Raw genomic sequence first — 19,374 nt, 5'->3', positions numbered from 1 at the left:
AAATCAAAAGTCCACTTTTGATTCATAATTGGCACAAAAAAAAAACTGGGTTTACCTCCAACATGGCAACCTAAATCTGTATAACTGTCTCACACACACACACACACACACACACACACACACACACACACACACACACACACACTGGGATGAAATGGAATACTTACTGGACAGGCCGACTGCGATGGAGTGATGCAGAAAGGGGTGGAGAAGAAAAGAGGGGAGAAGGCAGATGAATGAGATGATGAGGTCACAGTGAGCGGCGACACTCGATGAAACACTCTGCAGTCATAGTCATTGCCGGTGTAATTAATAACGTTAACAGTGGCCCCGTTCCATTTAGGCGTGCCGTCTCACTGGAACGACTGTGACACGCTAAATAGAACAGGACCGTAATTAATATGATGAGCATCGCCTGTGTTTACCCTGATATGACACGACAACGTGAGTGCTGTGAAATATGGAAATGAAGCGGTCCCAACAGGCGGGAGGAGAGGACGGGGAGACGGAGGGATGATGGACTGAATGTGGACATACAGGTGAAGATTAGAGGTTGTGTTGTGATTGATCTGTGGTTTTGTTAAGGCGGGGGAGCTATTATCCAGAATACTGCAGCTGCATGAACCGGCCCATGAATCAAACTCTGTTTGTCTAACAGCTGCTGCTGAACGACTTCTTCATCCTGCTGCTGCATTTAGTCGCCCTTTCAACGTGCTGTATATAAACATGGAGTTCGAAGAACTAAGAATAATGCTTTATAACAATAATCACAACACAGTACAGGCACATTTGTATTTCTGATGTTAGGCTATTTAAAATAAACTGAAGTATACACCATTTTATAAGGACTTAAAGGTCAAGTATCATAATTCTCCCATAGATGTATTATTATTCACATTTAATTATATCTTGTTTTACTAATAGCTATCACCATAGAACATCCCCAGTGGATTATTACATAAGACAATTATTTTTGTATTAACTATTTTCTGAAAATGTATGTTTAAATATGCAAATGAAGCATTCCGTTATTAAATATTTGCACATTTTCAGACATTTTCCAAATAGTCAGATTTAAAATGATTGTTTACTTTTTTGACATATTACAATCAAAGGTTTTTTCAGAGGGGACATCCCATTCTAACTGATTATTACAACGCGTGATACAAATATTCTGTGTATCTGTGAGTTGGAGCATGCATATGGATAAAGTACGTGAGCATAAGTGTGATGACAGCTGTCAGAAGTAGAGGGCCTGCTAACAGGATTAAATGCTACAGAACAAAACCCTAAATATTCCCTTTTATCATCACAAATGACAGATTTCTCTTCCCAGTGCCTCTCTTCAAGGGGCTGACTTTATTCTAATGCAATCTCACTGCGTTTTGATCTCGGCTCTCTCCAGAGACATGACGAGTCGAGACTCGAAAAGGAACTCAAAATCCATTTTTTCACTTCTCCTCTCTTATAGTTTCAGCTAACAGCGTGTTACCAGTGGCGCAAAATGGGGAGTCGGAACCAGCCACGTCGCTCTGGCTGTCTATTCACTGACTTCCTACGACCAATATCATATTCACATCTTGGACACTGGTAATAACGTGATGGCAAATCTCACACAGAAGCCACTGGGAGGTGTTTTGTGATGCATCAGAGCAAAACTGTCCATCTGTGCAAATAATGTACTCATGTATTCAGTGTGGGAATCTAATGTTGTGCCGGAGAACTGAAGCTTCACTTGTTGAGTGATATGTATTGAAATAAAGGGTTTAAGAGCTATAAGTATGAAGAAAATCACATTTTCTGTGAGACATCTACAACAACATTACCTCAATAGAAATTAGACATTATTCACACATAACATTAAATCCAATGAGTCCACTATTCACTCTCAGATGTTAACAACTACCACGGTGCCCGTGCAGCCAGCTGGCAGTCAGTGACAGAGAAGGACCTTTTTAGGGATGCGATGCTACTGAAACATTCCGGATGCATGCCCATGTCTCACCGTGCACTTGCAGGGTCCCCGAGGACTCGGCTTTGCCCACGCTGTTCTCCGACACGCAGGTGTAAGTGCCCTCGTCCTCACCTCGCACCTGGGTCAGACGCAGACTGTTGTCGCTGCGGATCTCAAATCTGGAAAGACATTGACACACACACACACACACACACACACACACACGAAGACTCTGAAAACTGCACTCCTTCGTGATTTTCTTTTCTTTTTTTTTTGCATGCAAACTGCAAAGTTATGTGGGTCTATTGAACCTTTGAAATGTCACAAAATGCAGAGCTATCAGGCTGAGAATGAGGCCGCTTTTCTGAGGCTGGGTTTGATGAATCTTACGTTATTGTTTTATAGCTTTAGGCTCCCTGTGGAGATGTGGATCCTGCTGACAACGAGGGAACGTTTCCCCCGTTTCCCCAGAGGGATCATTAAAGTCTCCTCCAGTCAAACCCACAAACGCTCCAACAGTCACTGTGTTACCATGCCATGTGTTAACATGTCACACGACTGCTAACATCTACCATCACCAGGCAATGCTATTACTATCGTTGTCTTGAACGGTACAGAGCTGTTGAATACATACGTTGCTTTGTATTTGGATGACCGTCACAAGTTGCAGTACTTTTTGATTCCTAGAATAACCTTTTATCTTTTTTATCTTGGAATGTACTGTGTATACTCATACATATATCATACTCATACATAATACTCATTGTATTCGGCCTTAATGAAATGATTGGTCGCCTACCTGTCCACTCATTGCACCACCAACGGTTTTCCAAAAGCTGCTAAGCTTGACAGCTGTGAGTACTAACATTTTGGGGGCGTGGCTTTGGAGGGACAGACTGTCGTGACTTTCTCGTGACATTTAGCGCCTTCTGGAGCTGCTAGCTACCGTCACTAGAAAAGAGTTGTCAGCACTGAGCCGCGTTTCTATGGTGGACACTTCTCAAAATCCAGCGTGCTCTTGCTGGTTTCTCTAACTTTACCTTCCCAAGCTGTGGGAACACATCCACTCGCAGAACATCATCCAATCTTTTTCCCCATCTTGCCTCGCTCAGCGCGGACTATTGGAAGCTGTTTATATTTACTATCATCAGTGAGATGACTGGACATGTAGCACATTGCTAAGTAACACCCGTGGTGACGGGTGGGGCAGATAGCAGACAGTACCTGCCCCGGGGCAACTCCCCCTCCTCCCTCCGCCAGCGGACCGTGGGCGTCGGGTCTCCGTGCACCTCGCAGAAGAAGTCCACCGTGTCGTCTGCCAACACCACCTGGTTCACCGGCTGTTTGGTGAACACCGGCCTCTCTGAAATTAGACCGGGACAGAGGACGGAGAGAGAGGATTACAAATGCTCCCGGTAAGAAACCTAAATGACCCCTCTGGGGCAGTTACATTGGCGCAGTAGCCGGGGCTGAGATGCAGATGAGAATGAATAGTGACTGCAGAGGAAATAAACGGTGAAAACTGAAACCCAAATCACCACAACGTAACAGGAACCGGAAGGAGGATCGTGCATCATCATTGGTGGAGTTACAGGCCTGATGCAGAATCAATCTGGGTACATATGTCCAGAGAGACAGATGTGCGTTGTAAGCTCTTATTCTGATCATAATTTAAAAACGGTGACAGACGAAAGAAATTAGTGCAGATGGGCACTGGCTATTATCTTAAATATAAGGAGGAAGTATCTGGTCATTTTCAGGAACCACACACTGATAAATCAGGTGGTACACACTGGGTTAAGGTTTACTCTTGTTGGAAAGGAGCAGCATCTGGGTGAGGAGGAGGAGGAGGAGGAGGAGGAGGAGGAGGAGGAGGAGGGGTTTGGTGGGCCTGAAAAGAAAATATCAATCTTCTATCTGTTTCCTCGGATCAATACACACTTGGGAGCGCTTATGCTGCCGCTCTGCTACGAGCAAAGCAGAGAATCAAAGACAGGGAAGGAAGCAGAGAGGTCAGAGAGCAAAGCAAAGGGCAGCTGGGAGGGAAACATCCATCTTCTGCTGCAGCAGCATCAGCTGAGGAGAGAAAGTACGGCCAGGAGAAAACAAATCCAGTGTGTGTTGTGAGGCTTACTATAAGAACCAGTACACATCTTTCCTTAGAGCAACTTACTCTACAGGGTTGTCCTTTACTAAATTAAAAGGACATTAACTGAAGTCCGATACATTCAACAAAATCCGATGACTCCAACTTAGACTATTAACACTGTAATGTGTTAATGTGTATATCATTGTATAACCTTAACAATTATTATTCCAAGATACAGACTTCTCTGTTTTCAACACAAGTAGTGGTGTGATGATAAATTAGATCACTATAATTCCCATATGTTCCGTTTCCCATGCAGTGTGTGTGCAAGCTGACCGTAATTTAAGCCGACGCGGCAGAAACGACTCACCGAACACCACCAGCTCGGCGGGATCACTGTCTTTCTCTCCGACCATGTTGGTTCCGACGCACACATACATGCCGGCGTCGCTCTTCCTGGTGTTGGAAATCATCAATTTGCCTCCTCGCATCTGGAGGAGGAGGAGGAGGAGGAGGAGGAGGAGGAGGAAGAGGGCGAAGCAGATCATGAAGAAGTGGAGGAGGGGGAAAGAAAGAAGACAAATGGAAAGAGGTTGGAAACAGGATATTGAGGCATGTTAGTCTAGAGGGAGGCCACTCCGTCACTTTCAGTGTCTCATGACAGATGGCTCCTCTGCCAGCTCCCTACACTGTTTGAAAATGTGCTCCGGGCACAAAGCGTGCACACACACGTGCATGCGCCCAAATAGCAGCTTTACAAGTTTGGCTTTGTTGTATTTCCACCTAGTGTATTTCTAGGTTGGTCTCCTGATGAACAGCCTTGAAGGGTTCAATCAATGCAGTTCAATAGTGATGCTGCTTTTCAATTATCAATGATGGAGCTGGATTGATTCCTAATCAGCGCGTCCTCATCAAAAAGTAAAAACTCTGAATTATTGATTGGTCGGTGGATGAAAAAAAACTAAAACACCACAGAGGATTACTTGGAATAAATAAGAAAAGAGCTTGTGTGAACCGAACAATACACAAAGCTAAGAAGCTGCAAACAAGTTATTATGTGTACAAAACTCTCCTTCTGGATAAATGATTGTCTCTGCAACCAGGCATACCAGCTGCCATGTCCCTGCTGATGCCCCTCCTCTCTACCTCCTTCTGCTTAATGGATCGTGGTTATCTGGATCATGGGCCATGCATACTACTCATTATATGAATCATTTCAGTCACATTCATTGAATGTGCTGTAACTCTGTTACGTTATTCATCTATTGCTTCTGTCCATCCGGGGAGAGGGATCCTCCTCTGTTGCTCTCCCTCAGGTTTCTTCCCATTTTTTCCCCTGTGAAAGGGTTTTTACTATCTTTATTGGGGGAGTTTTTCCTGATCCGATGTGAGGTCCCGGGACAGGGATGTCATGTGTACAGATTGTAAAGCCCTCCGAGGCAAACTTGTATTTGTGATGTTGGGCTATACAAAATAAACTGAATTGAAAACTTACGGTGATCCTCTCATCTCGGTCATTGACCCGGATGTTGTTCCTCTTCCACGAGATGGTGGGCTCAGGGTGGCCTCTGGGTGGGATGCACTCCATGACAGCCGGCTCACCTGCCGCCACCACCACGTCACTGGGCGTTTGACGGAAGTCGTCTCTCAAAACTGGGGGTGAAAACAAGCACAGAAGAAAAGAAGAGACTTGGTTAGAGAGTGTGTGAACGTCTTTGTTGATGAGACTGCTAACTGTCCTGGCATCTAGCTTGTCGATGACACTTTTCTTTATCTGTCTATGCATGCAGGAAGTCCTGTTAAAGTTATACTGACATGTGGCCTTTAAGAAGAAAAGAAAAACATGAATGCCAAACAAGTGCAAATCCCAAATTAGGATCATCTCTCACTGTTTAAGACTGTGAATCTAACATGGCGTCCCTATGGTCTTCATCCAGTCATGTCATGTGTGCGGCGTCACGGCACATCAATAATGGAGGCTCTTCTAGCTAACACACACACACACACACACACAGTAGATGCATTATTCAATCTGACCTACACACATATACACACACACACACACACACACACACATCGTTTGCAAATATATAAATACACTTGGATACATGGTCAAGAAAACCAGTCTGATGAATCAGTGATATAGCAAGAAGACACTGTAATCCAGAAAGAATAACTCTCTTTTGCTTCCCTGGAAGCCATGAATAAATAAAACATGAGATGTGTCTTCTTTACTTTCAAATGCAACTCTCTGCAGCCAACATCTTGCCTGGTACATGCAGGCATTGGACGACTTCTCTCTTATTTCAGCCTCCAAGGCTGTGTGACCTCTCAGATTACAGGTGTGGAGGATGCTTTTGTACTCCAGAATGATGCACTGACAACCCCGCTCTACCCCTCAGAGACCTAAGCCATGCAGGCCTGCAGGGTAAGTCTGGCCTCAGCCACTCCAGGGACGTACAAAGGGGATAAACCAACGAGACGGGTTTCATTCCAATCCAAACTGGCCCGACCACCCCCCCCCCCCCCCCCCAAAAAAAGACGGCAAAACTGATCTTTGGAGGGTATCAAATTCCAACCCTCAAATATTCCACAAAGTTCTCTTTGAAGCGAAGGGAAGATGTGAGATTTGGACATCAAGGAGTTGGCGGATGATTAATTGATGCCAGAGGAGAGCGTGGCTGATTTGCATACTCCCGTACATTATATTGATACGTCTCATTGGAGGTATTAATAAGTTATATCAACGTAATGACATTCCGCTCGTGTCCTGACTCCAATTCCTCCCGAGTGAGCCGAGCTCTGCGGGGCTGCTGAGGACTTCACCTCAAAAAGAGCAAGTTATGTCAGAAGCTGCTGTTCTAGTTTGGGCTCTTCACAGACTTCTGAACATTGCTGCTGAAAAAAAAAACAAAAAAACTGTCAAGTCCTTTACCCCCTCTGTCGCTCTCGTCATGTTTGGGTAGAAACAGATTTTCGTGTTACATAAGTGGTACGTCTGTAAAGGCAGAATAAGACTAAAATGATTGAGCACTTTAACGCTAAATGACGAGAACTCGTCTTCGATTGAACAGCTTTTTCTGAGACAGTACCCTACCTACATTTATTACATAAAGTCAGAAGAACACCTCTGATCATAAGTAAAATATTAGCACAGATTACAGCCTTGCAGCCTTCCTTGACTCGGTTATGGTTGAACTGTCTCCATACAGTTGGTGAATCATTAGCCATCTGCTTCCGTTTGATGTATTTTCAGAGCAATGGGCCTTCGGAAGAATGGACCTTTGGGCTGAAGGACGAATGGGCTCTCAGTCCACGGGGACATTTGGGTTTTGGAATAATGAGCCAGCCCCATTCCATTAACATTTGAGACTCGGTCCTCTTTGGGGAATGAGAAAGCCCGAGAAGCTGTTCACGACATTTAGAACCATCACTGAGTTGTCAGATGGATTGATGGATGGGGATTGAATACACATTGGTCTTTTCATTAACACGACACGTAGGGATGTAAGATAGTCTGAGCTTCTTCCTTCGACATGAGCAGTATGCACTGGAAGGATTCTTCCCAACCCCGTTCAACCAAAAGGACCAACACCCCTGTGACTCCCTGTACAACCAGATGTATTTCTTGTGTATTTGATTCAAAGGCTTGTCCTTCTGTGAGTGTTTTATTTACATTTGCCCTGAGAATTAATAGAATACAAAACAATTTTCAAAGCTTATATTCCCATGTTCACTCGATACGGCCTTGAGGTCTGAAATAAGCAAACAAATGAGAATATGTTATTACAGAGGAGAGCAAAAGTGTAAAAACCGGAGGCTCCGAGTCGTCTTTCATTGGTGCCAGTGGCTACAATTAAGTTTCTGGACAACAGAGGCTTTGCACGTGTTCATGTTTGTCAGTGAATGCCTCCATTTTGTCCTCAGCAAATCATCATCCTGATAGATCACTGGCTGTGTGCTTGTATATTTTATTTACGCATGTCTTTATACCTGGGTGGGTGTGTTTGTGAGAAACAACAAGGATGTAATGTCACAGGCCAGCAGGGGGGTGTGTCTAATTAATGACACGCCACCCCTAATGACATCACATTATCATCACCATCCGAATATCCACGTGTCCATAAATCCATCCACGTAACCTCGCTAGACTTTGGCGTTTCTCTATCTCAATGTCAGGCCTCGGCGCCGCGAAGACTCATTCCTCTTCTTGTCAAGATAGCGCGGCGTCCTCTTTGAGTGAGGGAGAACGTGGCGGAGATAAATCAGCCTGTTTTTCTTGTAATCAAGGTCATGTCCGTGTTTAAGGGGGTATTTTTCATTTCCCCTTTAGGAGGAAGGAGCTTGCTCTCGCCTTCGCCCTGATAACATGCACATCTACAGCAATCCATTGTGGGCTTCTGAACCACTATGTTGCCGACTCTTATTGCCACTTATGGCTTCAGTCAGTCCCATATCCCAATGGCCAATTACTTAGCCACAGAGCATTTGGGGCACTCCAAATCCCATTGGCCCTTCCGATCCTGGAATGATATGCCGAACAACACCCCTGACCTTATCCGTACCTGCCGCTGACATTTCCCCCGATCGCTAGTCACGGCAGATTACGAAACCCTGACTAAATTGTTCAGTAAGCTAACCCATCACGCAAAGCGTGGAGGGAAATGGAGCGTCGCGCTGCACCCCGGGTCTGAATTACCATGCGGCGGGGTGAAAGGACCGCCGCCATGACCTGTCACACACCACTCTGAGGCCGTGGCTCCAGGGGCCCCTGATCTTTTTCCCCCGTTCTGCCCTCCGCACTCTCCAGATCTGAGCGAAAAGCGGGTGTCTAGAAGTTTATTAGGCACTGGCAATTACCCATGAGGCCCTTTGGGGCCCATATTAAGTGGGTGCTCTTTGACCCGTTCTCTAAAGCCCTTCAACAAAGCCAAAGTAATCCCCACCACTGGGCCTGAACGGCGAGCTTTAATCAGAGCACAGACACACAGATAAGGAGCGCAAGTGCTTGAAATATCATGTCTGATTGGAATGGAAACCCTAAAAATGCATAATATACATCTTACAACCAGGGGCTCACATATGACAATACATAGCAGAAGACAATATCTGTCTCCTAGCAGGGATGTTGTTGACCCATGAGAAGTATTGCTGGTTTTAAAAGATTGGTTTATGGATCTTTAAAGCTCTTGTTAGCAGGCTCAACAGCATGTGGACCGTTATGGGCAATGTTGAGGTTGTACGGGACGTACAGGACGTTTCATTGACACTCATCACGGCCGGGTCGAGCCTCTCAAGTTTTATTGATTTGATTTTTGATAAATTCCTAGTTTTGGCCTTTTTTTCTTGCATAAAGGCCGAAACACTCTTGGGTTCCGGCTTCTCAAATGTGAGGATTTGATGCTTTTCTTTGTCGTATACGAGAGTGAACTGAATATCTTTGTGTTTTGACCTGTTGGGTTGAACATTTTCACTATTTCTTGACATTTTATAGCAAACCGATGCTAACGCGCTAATCGTTTCTCGGAGGTTAATTTCTACAAGTCCAATGTCCCGATATGAAGTCAGGTGTATCATGAGAGAAGATTTCCTCACGCGCTCCTAAACACAACGTATCTAACAATCCAAATGAGATCTGTGAGGCTTTTAGCTTCCCATGTCTGCGACAGATTGCCGTCAGACTGCATCTTCACACAATGACAAGCACATTAGTCACAAGAAAACAAACGGCACCCATCTGCAGGCAGCATTTATCAGCTTGTGACGCACTGATGGATGTGTGAATTACAAATAACACTGAATCATTACAAAAATAACAAAAAAATAAAAACACCTGAGGAGAGAGAATCTATTCTATGCCAAAAAAAAAGCGTTGTTATTGTAGGGAAGTAATATTTATCTGAGACCACTGGACTTGAGATTTACCACATGGGCAAAGTAGCACGGCCCTGCTGTATATCAGGGCATCACTTGAGCATTTAATTGGACATAAAAAACACCTTTGGGGCGAGCTCAGCCTCACTTTTAATTAAATGGCTTTATCGCTGTCGTTAATGTTCCAAGGACTGTGTGTGTGTGTGTGTGCGTGCGTCTGTGTGTGTGTGTGACAGCACCCCCTCAAGATTAAATATTCAGATGGCAGAGAGAGAATGACGGATAGTCCCTTGGCCGTCAGCTCCCATCTCGCCCGAGCACATGCGTTCGTTCTCATCCCGTTCACAGGGATGCTTAGGCGCATGCATGAACGTCTTCTGTCCTCTCTGGAAGGGAAGCCTGGTCCCCGAGGCAATATCTGTCCGAGCCCTGTGGGGCCCCCCCCCCATCAGAAGCCACTCTCATTACCCAGAGTGGACCCCCTCCGATCCCTATCAACCATTACACCATGATGAAACGGCCCCGCGCAGGATATTGTGTGTGTGTTGCGGTGATGGGAGGGTCTGGAGGGGGTGGAGGGACGGTGGAGGTCTCGCAGTTGGAGACAGATGTCTGTGCTGCCTTTAAGCGCCCGCCGCCTCCCCTGCTCCGCCCAGTACAAACACAGACACCGGCGCAGATGCACTGCGAGCAGCAAATACAGCGAAACACCGTCTGCATCCCATATTATCACCAGCTCAGTCCAACAGACCGGCTGCCTGGAGATTACACACACACACACACACACACACACAGTCAAGACTATTTCATTATCAACATTTTCTGACAGCTGACCTGTAATGTCCTTCCTTCTAAAAAAAAAAAAAAAACTTGGTTTAAAGTGTAATTCCATTATTTGTTCTCAAGGCGCCTTGAGTAAACGACCTAACACGGTTTAGCTCGCGTGGCCGACGGCGAGATTGAGCCGCCCTGAAGCCAAATGAATAGGAATCACATCGACGGGGCATTTCAATTACTCCTTCCACGAGTCCAGGAGGGTCACCTCCGGCACACACACACTCACACACTCACTCACACACTGTTCATCAATGTCTGACGCATTTCTCCCTTCAAATTGACTGCCTCCATTTTCCTTTGTCCCTCAGCGTGGCCGCCGGCGAGGCCATTTAGGCCGCCGCCACTGCTGCTTAGTCCCGTCAGCTGAGTCCGTTTAGCAGCCACAAAAGCTGGCCCCGACCCCACCCACCCAACCCAATCCCCCCCAGCACCCTCACCCAGAGACCCTCCCCTCCCATGCTGCCACCAAAAAAAAACAGGGCTGATGGTTGAGAAGCAGCTGGTCCGACGACAGGAGCGTGAAAAATGACGTCCGTGCACGGCGCCCTACAGGTCTGAGGAAAAGAGATTAGGCCTCAGAGTGAAAACTAAACAGCTCTCTCTCAGTTTGTGTACCAAACTCTTGGCCAGACGTTGATAGAAAATCTCTGCAGTGCAAATGAACGTTACGCAGAGGCCGCAGGAAAACCAATTACTGGCCGCGGCGCTCAGATAACGCTGCCATGAAAGCCACGAGTCTCCGCGATGCATTAGATGCAGATTAAAAACCTGTTATTGGCACATATATAAACCGCCTCTCACGGCGCAATCAGCAGCCGAGACGCCGCCGTGCAATTCATATTCGTGTCATGTTCCGATGCTGTTTGTGTGTTATCGCCGTGGCCACGTTATGTAAAATACTGCCCGGAATTGAATTAGGTGATAAAATATGAGGGGGCCACCCCCCTACCCCCCGCTGCCGAGCAAAAAGAAATAGATGAGGTTATCAGTCAAAGTGTGACGTTTCATGGCTTTTTAAGCGCTCATCAATGCCGGGGCCCCTCCAGTGTCTTGTCACACCCAGACATGTTGGAAGGGGGGGAGGGGGTAGCGGTATGGGTGGATGAGGAGCAGGGTGTGTGTGTGTGTGTGTGTGTGTGTGTGTGTGTGTGTGTGTGTGGGTGGGGGGGGATACTTGGCAGTGGAGTCGTCTGCAGCCAATACGACCGTGGGCCCCACATGTAGCGGTGGGACAGCACAGGAGGCTCGTTATCAGCCACACAGACACTGGAGGGGTGCTCATGGGGTGTGTGTGTGTGTGTGTGCGTGTGTGTGTGTGTGTGTGTGTGCGTGTGTATATGTGTGTGCGTGTGTATATGTGTGTGTATGTGTGCATATGTGTGCGCATATGTGTGTGTGTGTGTGCATATGTGTGTGTATGTGTGTGCATATGTGTGTGCGTGTGTATGTGTGCGCATATGTGTGTGTGTGCATATGTGTGTGTATGTGTGTGCATATGTGTGTGCGTGTGTATATGTGTGTGTATGTGTGCATATGTGTGCGCATATGTGTGTGTGTGTGTGTGCATATATGTGTGTATGTGTGTGCATATGTGTGTGCGTGTGTATATGTGTGTGCATATGTGTGTGTGTGTGTGTGCGTGTGTGCATATGTGTGTGTGTGTGCGTGTGTATATGTGTGTGCATGTGTGTGTGTATGTGTGTGTGTATATGTGTGTGCGCGTATGCGTGTGCACATGTGTGTGTGTGTGTGTATGCGTGTGTATGTGTGTGCATATGTGTGTGCGTGTGTATGTGTGCGCATATGTGTGTGTGTGCATATGTGTGTGTATGTGTGTGCATATGTGTGTGCGTGTGTATATGTGTGTGTATGTGTGCATATGTGTGCGCATATGTGTGTGTGTGTGTGTGCATATATGTGTGTATGTGTGTGCATATGTGTGTGCGTGTGTATATGTGTGTGCATATGTGTGTGTGTGTGTGTGCGTGTGTGCATATGTGTGTGTGTGTGCGTGTGTATAGTTGTGTGCATGTGTGTGTGTATGTGTGTGTGTATATGTGTGTGCGCGTATGCGTGTGCACGTGTGTGTGTGTGTGTATGCGTGTGTATCTGTATATGTGTGCGTGTGTATATGTGTGTGCGCGTATGCACATGTGTGTGTGTGTATGCGTGTGTATCTGTATATGTGTGCGTGTGTATCTGTATATGTGTGCGTGTGTATATGTATATGTGTGCGTGTGTATATGTGTGTGCGCATATGTGTGTGTGTGTGTGTATGCGTGTGTATCTGTATATGTGTGCGCGTGTATCTGTATATGTGTATATGTGTGCGTGTGTATCTGTATATGTGTGCGTGTGTATATGTGTGCGTGTGTATCTGTATATGTGTATATGTGTGCGTGTGTATCTGTATATGTGTATATGTGTGCGTGTGTATCTGTATATGTGTATATGTGTGCGTGTGTATATGTGTGCGTGTGTATATGTATATGTGTATATGTGTGTGTGTGTATCTGTATATGTGTATATGTGTGCGTGTGTATATGTATGCGTGTGTATATGTGTGCGTGTGTATATGTGTGCGTGTGTATCTGTATATGTGTATATGTGTGTATATGTGTGCGTGTGTATCTGTATATGTGTGCGTGTGTATCTGTATACGTGTATATGTGTGTGTGTGTGTATCTGTATATGTGTATATGTGTGTATATGTGTGCGTGTGTATCTGTATATGTGTACATGTGTGCGTGTGTATCTGTATACGTGTATATGTGTGTGTGTGTGTGTGTGTATCTGTATATGTGTATATGTGTGTGTCTGTATCTGTGTATATGTGTGTGTCTGTATCTGTATATGTGTATATGTGTGTGTCTATCTGTATATGTGTATATGTGTGTATCTGTATATGTGTATATGTGTGCGTGTGTATATGTGTGCGTGTGTATCTGTATATGTGTATATGTGTGCGTGTGTATATGTGTGCGTGTGTATCTGTATATGTGTGTGTGTATATGTGTGCGCGTGTATATGTGTGTGCATATGTGTGTGTGTGTATGTGTGTGCATATGTGTGTGTGTATATGTGTGCGTGTGTATATGTGTGTGTGTATATGTGTGTGTGTGCATATGTGTGCGTGTGTAAATGTGTGTGCATATGTGTGTGTGTATATATGTGTGTGTGTGCATATGTGTGCGTGTTTATATGCGTGTGCATATGTGTGTGTGTATGTGTGTGTATATGTGTGTGTGTGTATATGTGTGCATATGTGTACATGTGTGTATCTGTATGTGTGCGTGTGTATCTGTATATGTGTGTGTACATGTGTGTGTGTGTGTGTGTATAAGTGTGTGTGTGTGTATATGTGTATATGTGTGTATCTGTATATGCGTGTGTATATGTGTGTGTGTGTGTATAAGTGTGTGTGTGTATATGTGTGCATATGTGTATATGTGTGTATCTGTATATGTGTGTGTGTGTGTATATGTGTGCGTGTGTGTATATGTGTGCATATGTATGTGTGTATAAGTGTGTGGGTGTGTATATGTGTGTGTATATGTATATGGTGTGCGTACGTGTGCGTGTGTGTACATGTGCGTGTGTGTACATGTGCGTGTGTGTATATGTGTGATAACGGCCCACAACACGAGCTGGAGGACAGAGCTTGAGGACAGAGCTTGAGGACGGGCAGGCCGACTTTGCAGGAGCTGCCGACATGTGACAATAAGATTATACGTTTAAGCTGACTCATGCTTCACACGGGGAGCGTGATGAAGTCCTGCAGAAAGGTCTGGGAGCTGGGGAGTCCCACAAGGAGAGGAGACCAGGACTGCCTGAGGAAGAGGAGCTGAGGGGTGTTTCACTTCATGAGTAAAAGTAGCAGCAACACCACCGCCGGACTGACAGCTTCATGCTTGAAGTCCACCACCCAACTCTACACATATATATATATATATATATATATATATATATATATATATATATATATATATATATATATATATATATATATATATATATATATATATATATATACGGTATATACTAAGAGTGTACAGCTGCTACTCTTTGCCTCAAGCATGCATCCAGCTCCCCACAGGGCACATTACTGCCTGCCTCGGCTGAGTACTTGGCTCGAGGTGAACATCACGTCCTGGAGAACTGTTCAATAAAAACAGAATTCCTGTGGATTCTGGGCTGCAGCCGAGATGTTCTCCGGGCGAAAATATTTGATTACTTTGGCTGCGTATATATATATATATATATATATATATATATATATATATATATAAAAAGAAAAATAGAAAGAAAACTTGTGTTTCAGAGCTGCAAAGATGAATCGAGTAGTTGTCAACTCTTATAATGAATTCCCGACTATTTCGATAATTTATGAATCTGTCAGAAATCTCTGATTCCGACTTCTTCAATGTGAATAGTTTTAGTTTGAAGACTTGTGGACCATACAAGACGTTTGAGGACGTCAAAAAACAAAGAAGCTCACACAACTAAGATAGGATTAGTGGTTGGTTGCGTCTCATTACACGGCTTTTGTCATACTATGAAGTACCGTGAGCAGGTTCATCTGGTTCGTCCAGATAGTTCCGTCAAGACACGGATAAAGTAGAAGATAATTAAAGATGAAATATCGTTGCTACTTTTGAAATGATTAATGACTGCTCAGGCGGCGAGCCTCACGCTGTACTTGGTGCATATGTGTGGGGAGGTTTTTAAAAGCCTTGGCTGACCTCCCATCCGTCCTGCAGGATCTGCACCACTCTCTTTTCCTTCCCTCTGTCATACGTGCACGCCCACTCACGTGCACACGCTCACAGAGAAGCAGAACCGGCTGGAGGCATGCCAAGCCCATTGGATTGAAACAGACAGTTTTTAAGTCAAGAGGGAGGCGGGAAAAATCTTTGCACATCGAAGCCTCTACCTGCCCGCCCCATTAACCTGCTCCTACAGAAGGTATGTGCGCAGGCACAGATAGAACCGGTCTACTGTAAACACACACACACAAACAATTTGCATGTAAATCCTTCCAATCTCCCGGCATGGGGAGGGTTCACCTACGTGGCAGGTTCCCATCCCAATTGTGAGCCGGTTGCTGTGCTCACCCACCCGGCAACCTTGAGGTTAATCCACCGCAAACCTCCTCTGGCATGCCACGTTGGCCCTGTGTGTGTGTGTGTGTGTGTGTGTGTGTGTGTGTGTGTGTGTGTGTGTGTGTGTGTTCATGTGTCTTTCTGCCAATTTTTTCGTCTGTGTGTTTCATCTCTGCAACTCCTGATGGGATACACATGACTCCCCCCGACCCCCTGACAACCTGCAGACCAAAGCCAGCAGAGTATGAACTCTGTAATTCTCTGGGAATTAAAGTAACACTGTGGCTCAAGGTTTTGCTCCAGGAAAAGTAAAAGCATCTCGTCGGGCCGAGAGAGCCGTCCTTCAAGCAGAGCGCCCGGGTTACTGCCACATGCATCCGCCCCGCTCAAGCGATGATTTGTTCCCTACTCCGGCCGACCCCCGCCTCCTGACCTCCTGTAGCGAGGAGAAAGGGAGGAAAAAAGAGAACAATTTCCCGGCGCGGATCAATGATATCACATTATGAAAAGGCCGAGCTGGGGATTTATCTCCCGCTCGCTTCAGTCTGCTAATGGGTACTGATGAAGAACAGCGAAGGCTCGCGACCTCTGAGGGGGAAAGACGTGCGAGACGGAGCACTGTCAAGGTGAGTGCGTTGTTCCATGTTCAGTCCATGTGCAATCTATCAACTTAATGAAGCTGTGTATTTACTATATCATCTTTTCACAAGGTGGAGGATTTCAGTCCCGAAAGGTGATGGAAAAAGCAAGGGACGGAAGATTATTCCTGGATTGATATCATAAATTCCCAGACTCGGATGTTGTGAACTTGCCCCGCCTGAGAAGGTGTCATTTAACCCTCAGCCTGCAGAGATGCAACCCGGATCTCCGTGAGGAGTGTATGGCTCTCTCATGTAAAGACGTCTCGTCAAATTACTCCGGTTAGTCATGAAATATTCACAGTGTTTGACAATAATTAATTCAACTCGAGTGGCTCCGCAGTTCTTGTAAAGCTGAATAAATTATCAGGTGATGGTGTACACTCCTGATTGACAGGCTCTTAAAAAACACTTATGCCCTTTTGACCAAAGAACAATCTGCCAGAAAAAAAACAAACATTTTGGAATGGATTTTGAAAGGATTTTTTTTTTCTGCTCAGTTGGAAATGCACCATGCCTTTAGAAACTGAGGAAGAGAGGAGATGAAACAGCATTTTGATGGGATTTTTTTTTTTTTTGGCAAGAACAAGCCAGTGGAGAGAGAGAGAGAGAGAAAAAAAATCTGGACCGTATGCTATGAAGGCTGGAGGAAGAGGAGAGGGATTTGCAAACATTCATATCCATACCCGCACCTAATCAGATTGCAATTCAGGCAATATGTCCAGTAAGTGGGAATATGTGACGTGGACATTTGTAAGTGTGTGTGTGTGTGTGTGTGTGTGTGTGTGTGTGTGTGTGTGTGTGTGTGTGTGTGTGTGTGTGTGTGTTGCACAATGAAAATAAAGAAAAAAGGCCGGTGCGTCGGGTGAAACAAGGAGAGGTAACGTATGCATGGCCTTGCTAAGGAGAGCTGCAAAACAACGGCGACAAACTTCCACTCCCCCTTTCGGCCCAGCCTCCACCAATAACTCCCCCGACAACAATGCCATTACCGAGGTGGTCGGGCTCCTTGTGTGTGGTCAGCTAATAAAGCAATTGTCTGGCCCTGAAAAGAGGATTACTTTAATCTAGTAATGGCCGACGCCGTGCAGCCTATAGCAGCCGGCTAAGAGGGTCGCCGAGACTTGCTGAGCCCATTGTCAGGCAAACCGCACCCCCCTCCTCTTGGCCCTCAACCCGCCTGCCCTCAGCCGACCCAATCCAGGCTACTGTAGTTCACCCATCTGGAAAACAAACCAGAGACACTTCTTAAAAGGCAGAGGCAGAGGAGCCTGAAGACAATGGGCACAACCACCCCAACACTCAGCCCATTAATTATTGACCGCTGCAGTGGGATGGCGGCGATGAACTCCTTCAAGAATTCCACTCCAACAATGGGAGGTGGTTTGGGTCGTGTTCAACGGAGCGCTGCCAAACAAAGTATTGTCTGTTCAGTACTTTGTCACAACGCTGGAGAGAGAAATGACCGTGATGCACTGGTAAAGCATCTTTTAGGCCTTTGGAGTCATGCAGGTAGTACTCACACTGGACAAAGTGAATAATCTAAGATGCATCAAAGCCTGGAACAACACCCACAAACACACAGAGTGCTGCAGGCAGGCCTTGTTCCTGTCGGCCAACAGGAAGTTAGCATGAATCCGGCTCCATCCACTAAAGGCCGATGGGATTTTTCCTTTGGGTTTGGGATTATTACAGAAAATAATGACTTACTCACGGGTTGTGTTCTTCACAAACGAACACCACTGAGCTACAGGTGGACCGGCCACGTGAAAGCATCCAAATGTACAGACGTATTTTCAGTCAAAGGGTTAACAGCGGCTTTGTCTCAGGCATCCAACAAAAACACATTCCAAGGCAGGGAACCTGGAGTGTAAAACATGCCGACTCATTTCTAGGTGTTAGGACCCATTCCTGCAGGATCACACGATACAGTATGGAGTTGATAACAGTTTGTTTCTTATAGTGGTGGAAAAGCAGCCAAGACGTGTTTGTTGAGAGATGGATGCTAACAGCCAAACTGCTCACCAACTTGTCACTCCTGCCAATTTACACACACGTTTGCGGACTCTGACTCTGTCCACTTCCCCTGCCGGTGAGGTGCCTGAGAGGTGAAGAAGGTCCCTGGTCTGTCTGACATCAGCGTCTTCCTGTAGCCGGTCTGCTCGTGTCATGTGACCCCTCAGCTGTCCTTGTCTGTTCACGGGGCTTGCTGGCCCCAGCCCACCTCTCCCTGTCACCCGGTCAGGGACTGGTTCCCGTACTGCAGCAGATGGCCCCGGCCTCGTCTCCTGCCTCGTGCCCAGCACGCTTTTCACCCGGCGAGGGTGCCGTGCCTGTTCATACCCGTGCACTGAAAAGGGGAGGAGGTGGTGCGAATGGGGGAGGGAAGAGCAACAGTTCCAATTTTCCACCCTGTCAACAAACTCCAAAAACAGATGGATCTTGGAGCAGAAATCCATTTAGCTCCACTTGAATGGCTTAAGCCCCGATTCGCTGACCTTTTATAACTCAGAGTCAGAGGGGAGCGTCTTAAGGAGAAATGAATCTTGTACAAATACACGCGAATGGAAATCAATAAGCATTTTCCACAGCTGTTTGCCCTCGTATTTACTATTTGCAGACAGGTCAAATATACCTAAATCCCCCTGGAATAACTTTTCCCCCCACAAAGAGCAGGCGACCAGAATGACGTCGTCCATACCAAATACTCAAGGGTGAGTGCTTCTGATAGCAACGTCCCAAAGGTTGGTTCTAGGTGAGGGACCGCATGCGAAACAGCCTCCTTATCGTTACCTGTCGAGGAATTGGAAAGGTGATACTCCATAGATACAAGGAAAGCAGCGAGGATGACATTAAAGATTAAGCAGTCTCTCGTGTTAA

The 19,374-nt window shown here is 45.9% G+C and overlaps 1 protein-coding gene across 1 annotated transcript in view; it reads right to left on the bottom strand.

Moving 5' to 3' along the window:
• The window catches only part of robo3 (roundabout, axon guidance receptor, homolog 3), a gene marked incomplete at both ends in the record, with an annotated part of 142,964 nt that overhangs the window by 33,236 nt on the left and 90,354 nt on the right, over positions 1 to 19,374 (bottom strand). Inside the window, 4 exons of the mRNA XM_079237934.1 lie at positions 2,006 to 2,133; positions 3,179 to 3,317; positions 4,414 to 4,534; positions 5,539 to 5,696. Of these exons, the coding sequence (XP_079094060.1) occupies positions 2,006 to 2,133; positions 3,179 to 3,317; positions 4,414 to 4,534; positions 5,539 to 5,696 (546 nt within the window). The remainder of the gene's footprint in view (positions 1 to 2,005; positions 2,134 to 3,178; positions 3,318 to 4,413; positions 4,535 to 5,538; positions 5,697 to 19,374) is intronic.

The sequence above is a fragment of the Taurulus bubalis genome, assembly GCF_910589615.1.
Source record: "Taurulus bubalis genome assembly, chromosome: 2".
Lineage (NCBI taxonomy): Eukaryota > Metazoa > Chordata > Actinopteri > Perciformes > Cottidae > Taurulus > Taurulus bubalis.
Note: the sequence above shows the minus strand (reverse complement) of the source record. Positions and strands in the feature narration are given on the sequence as shown.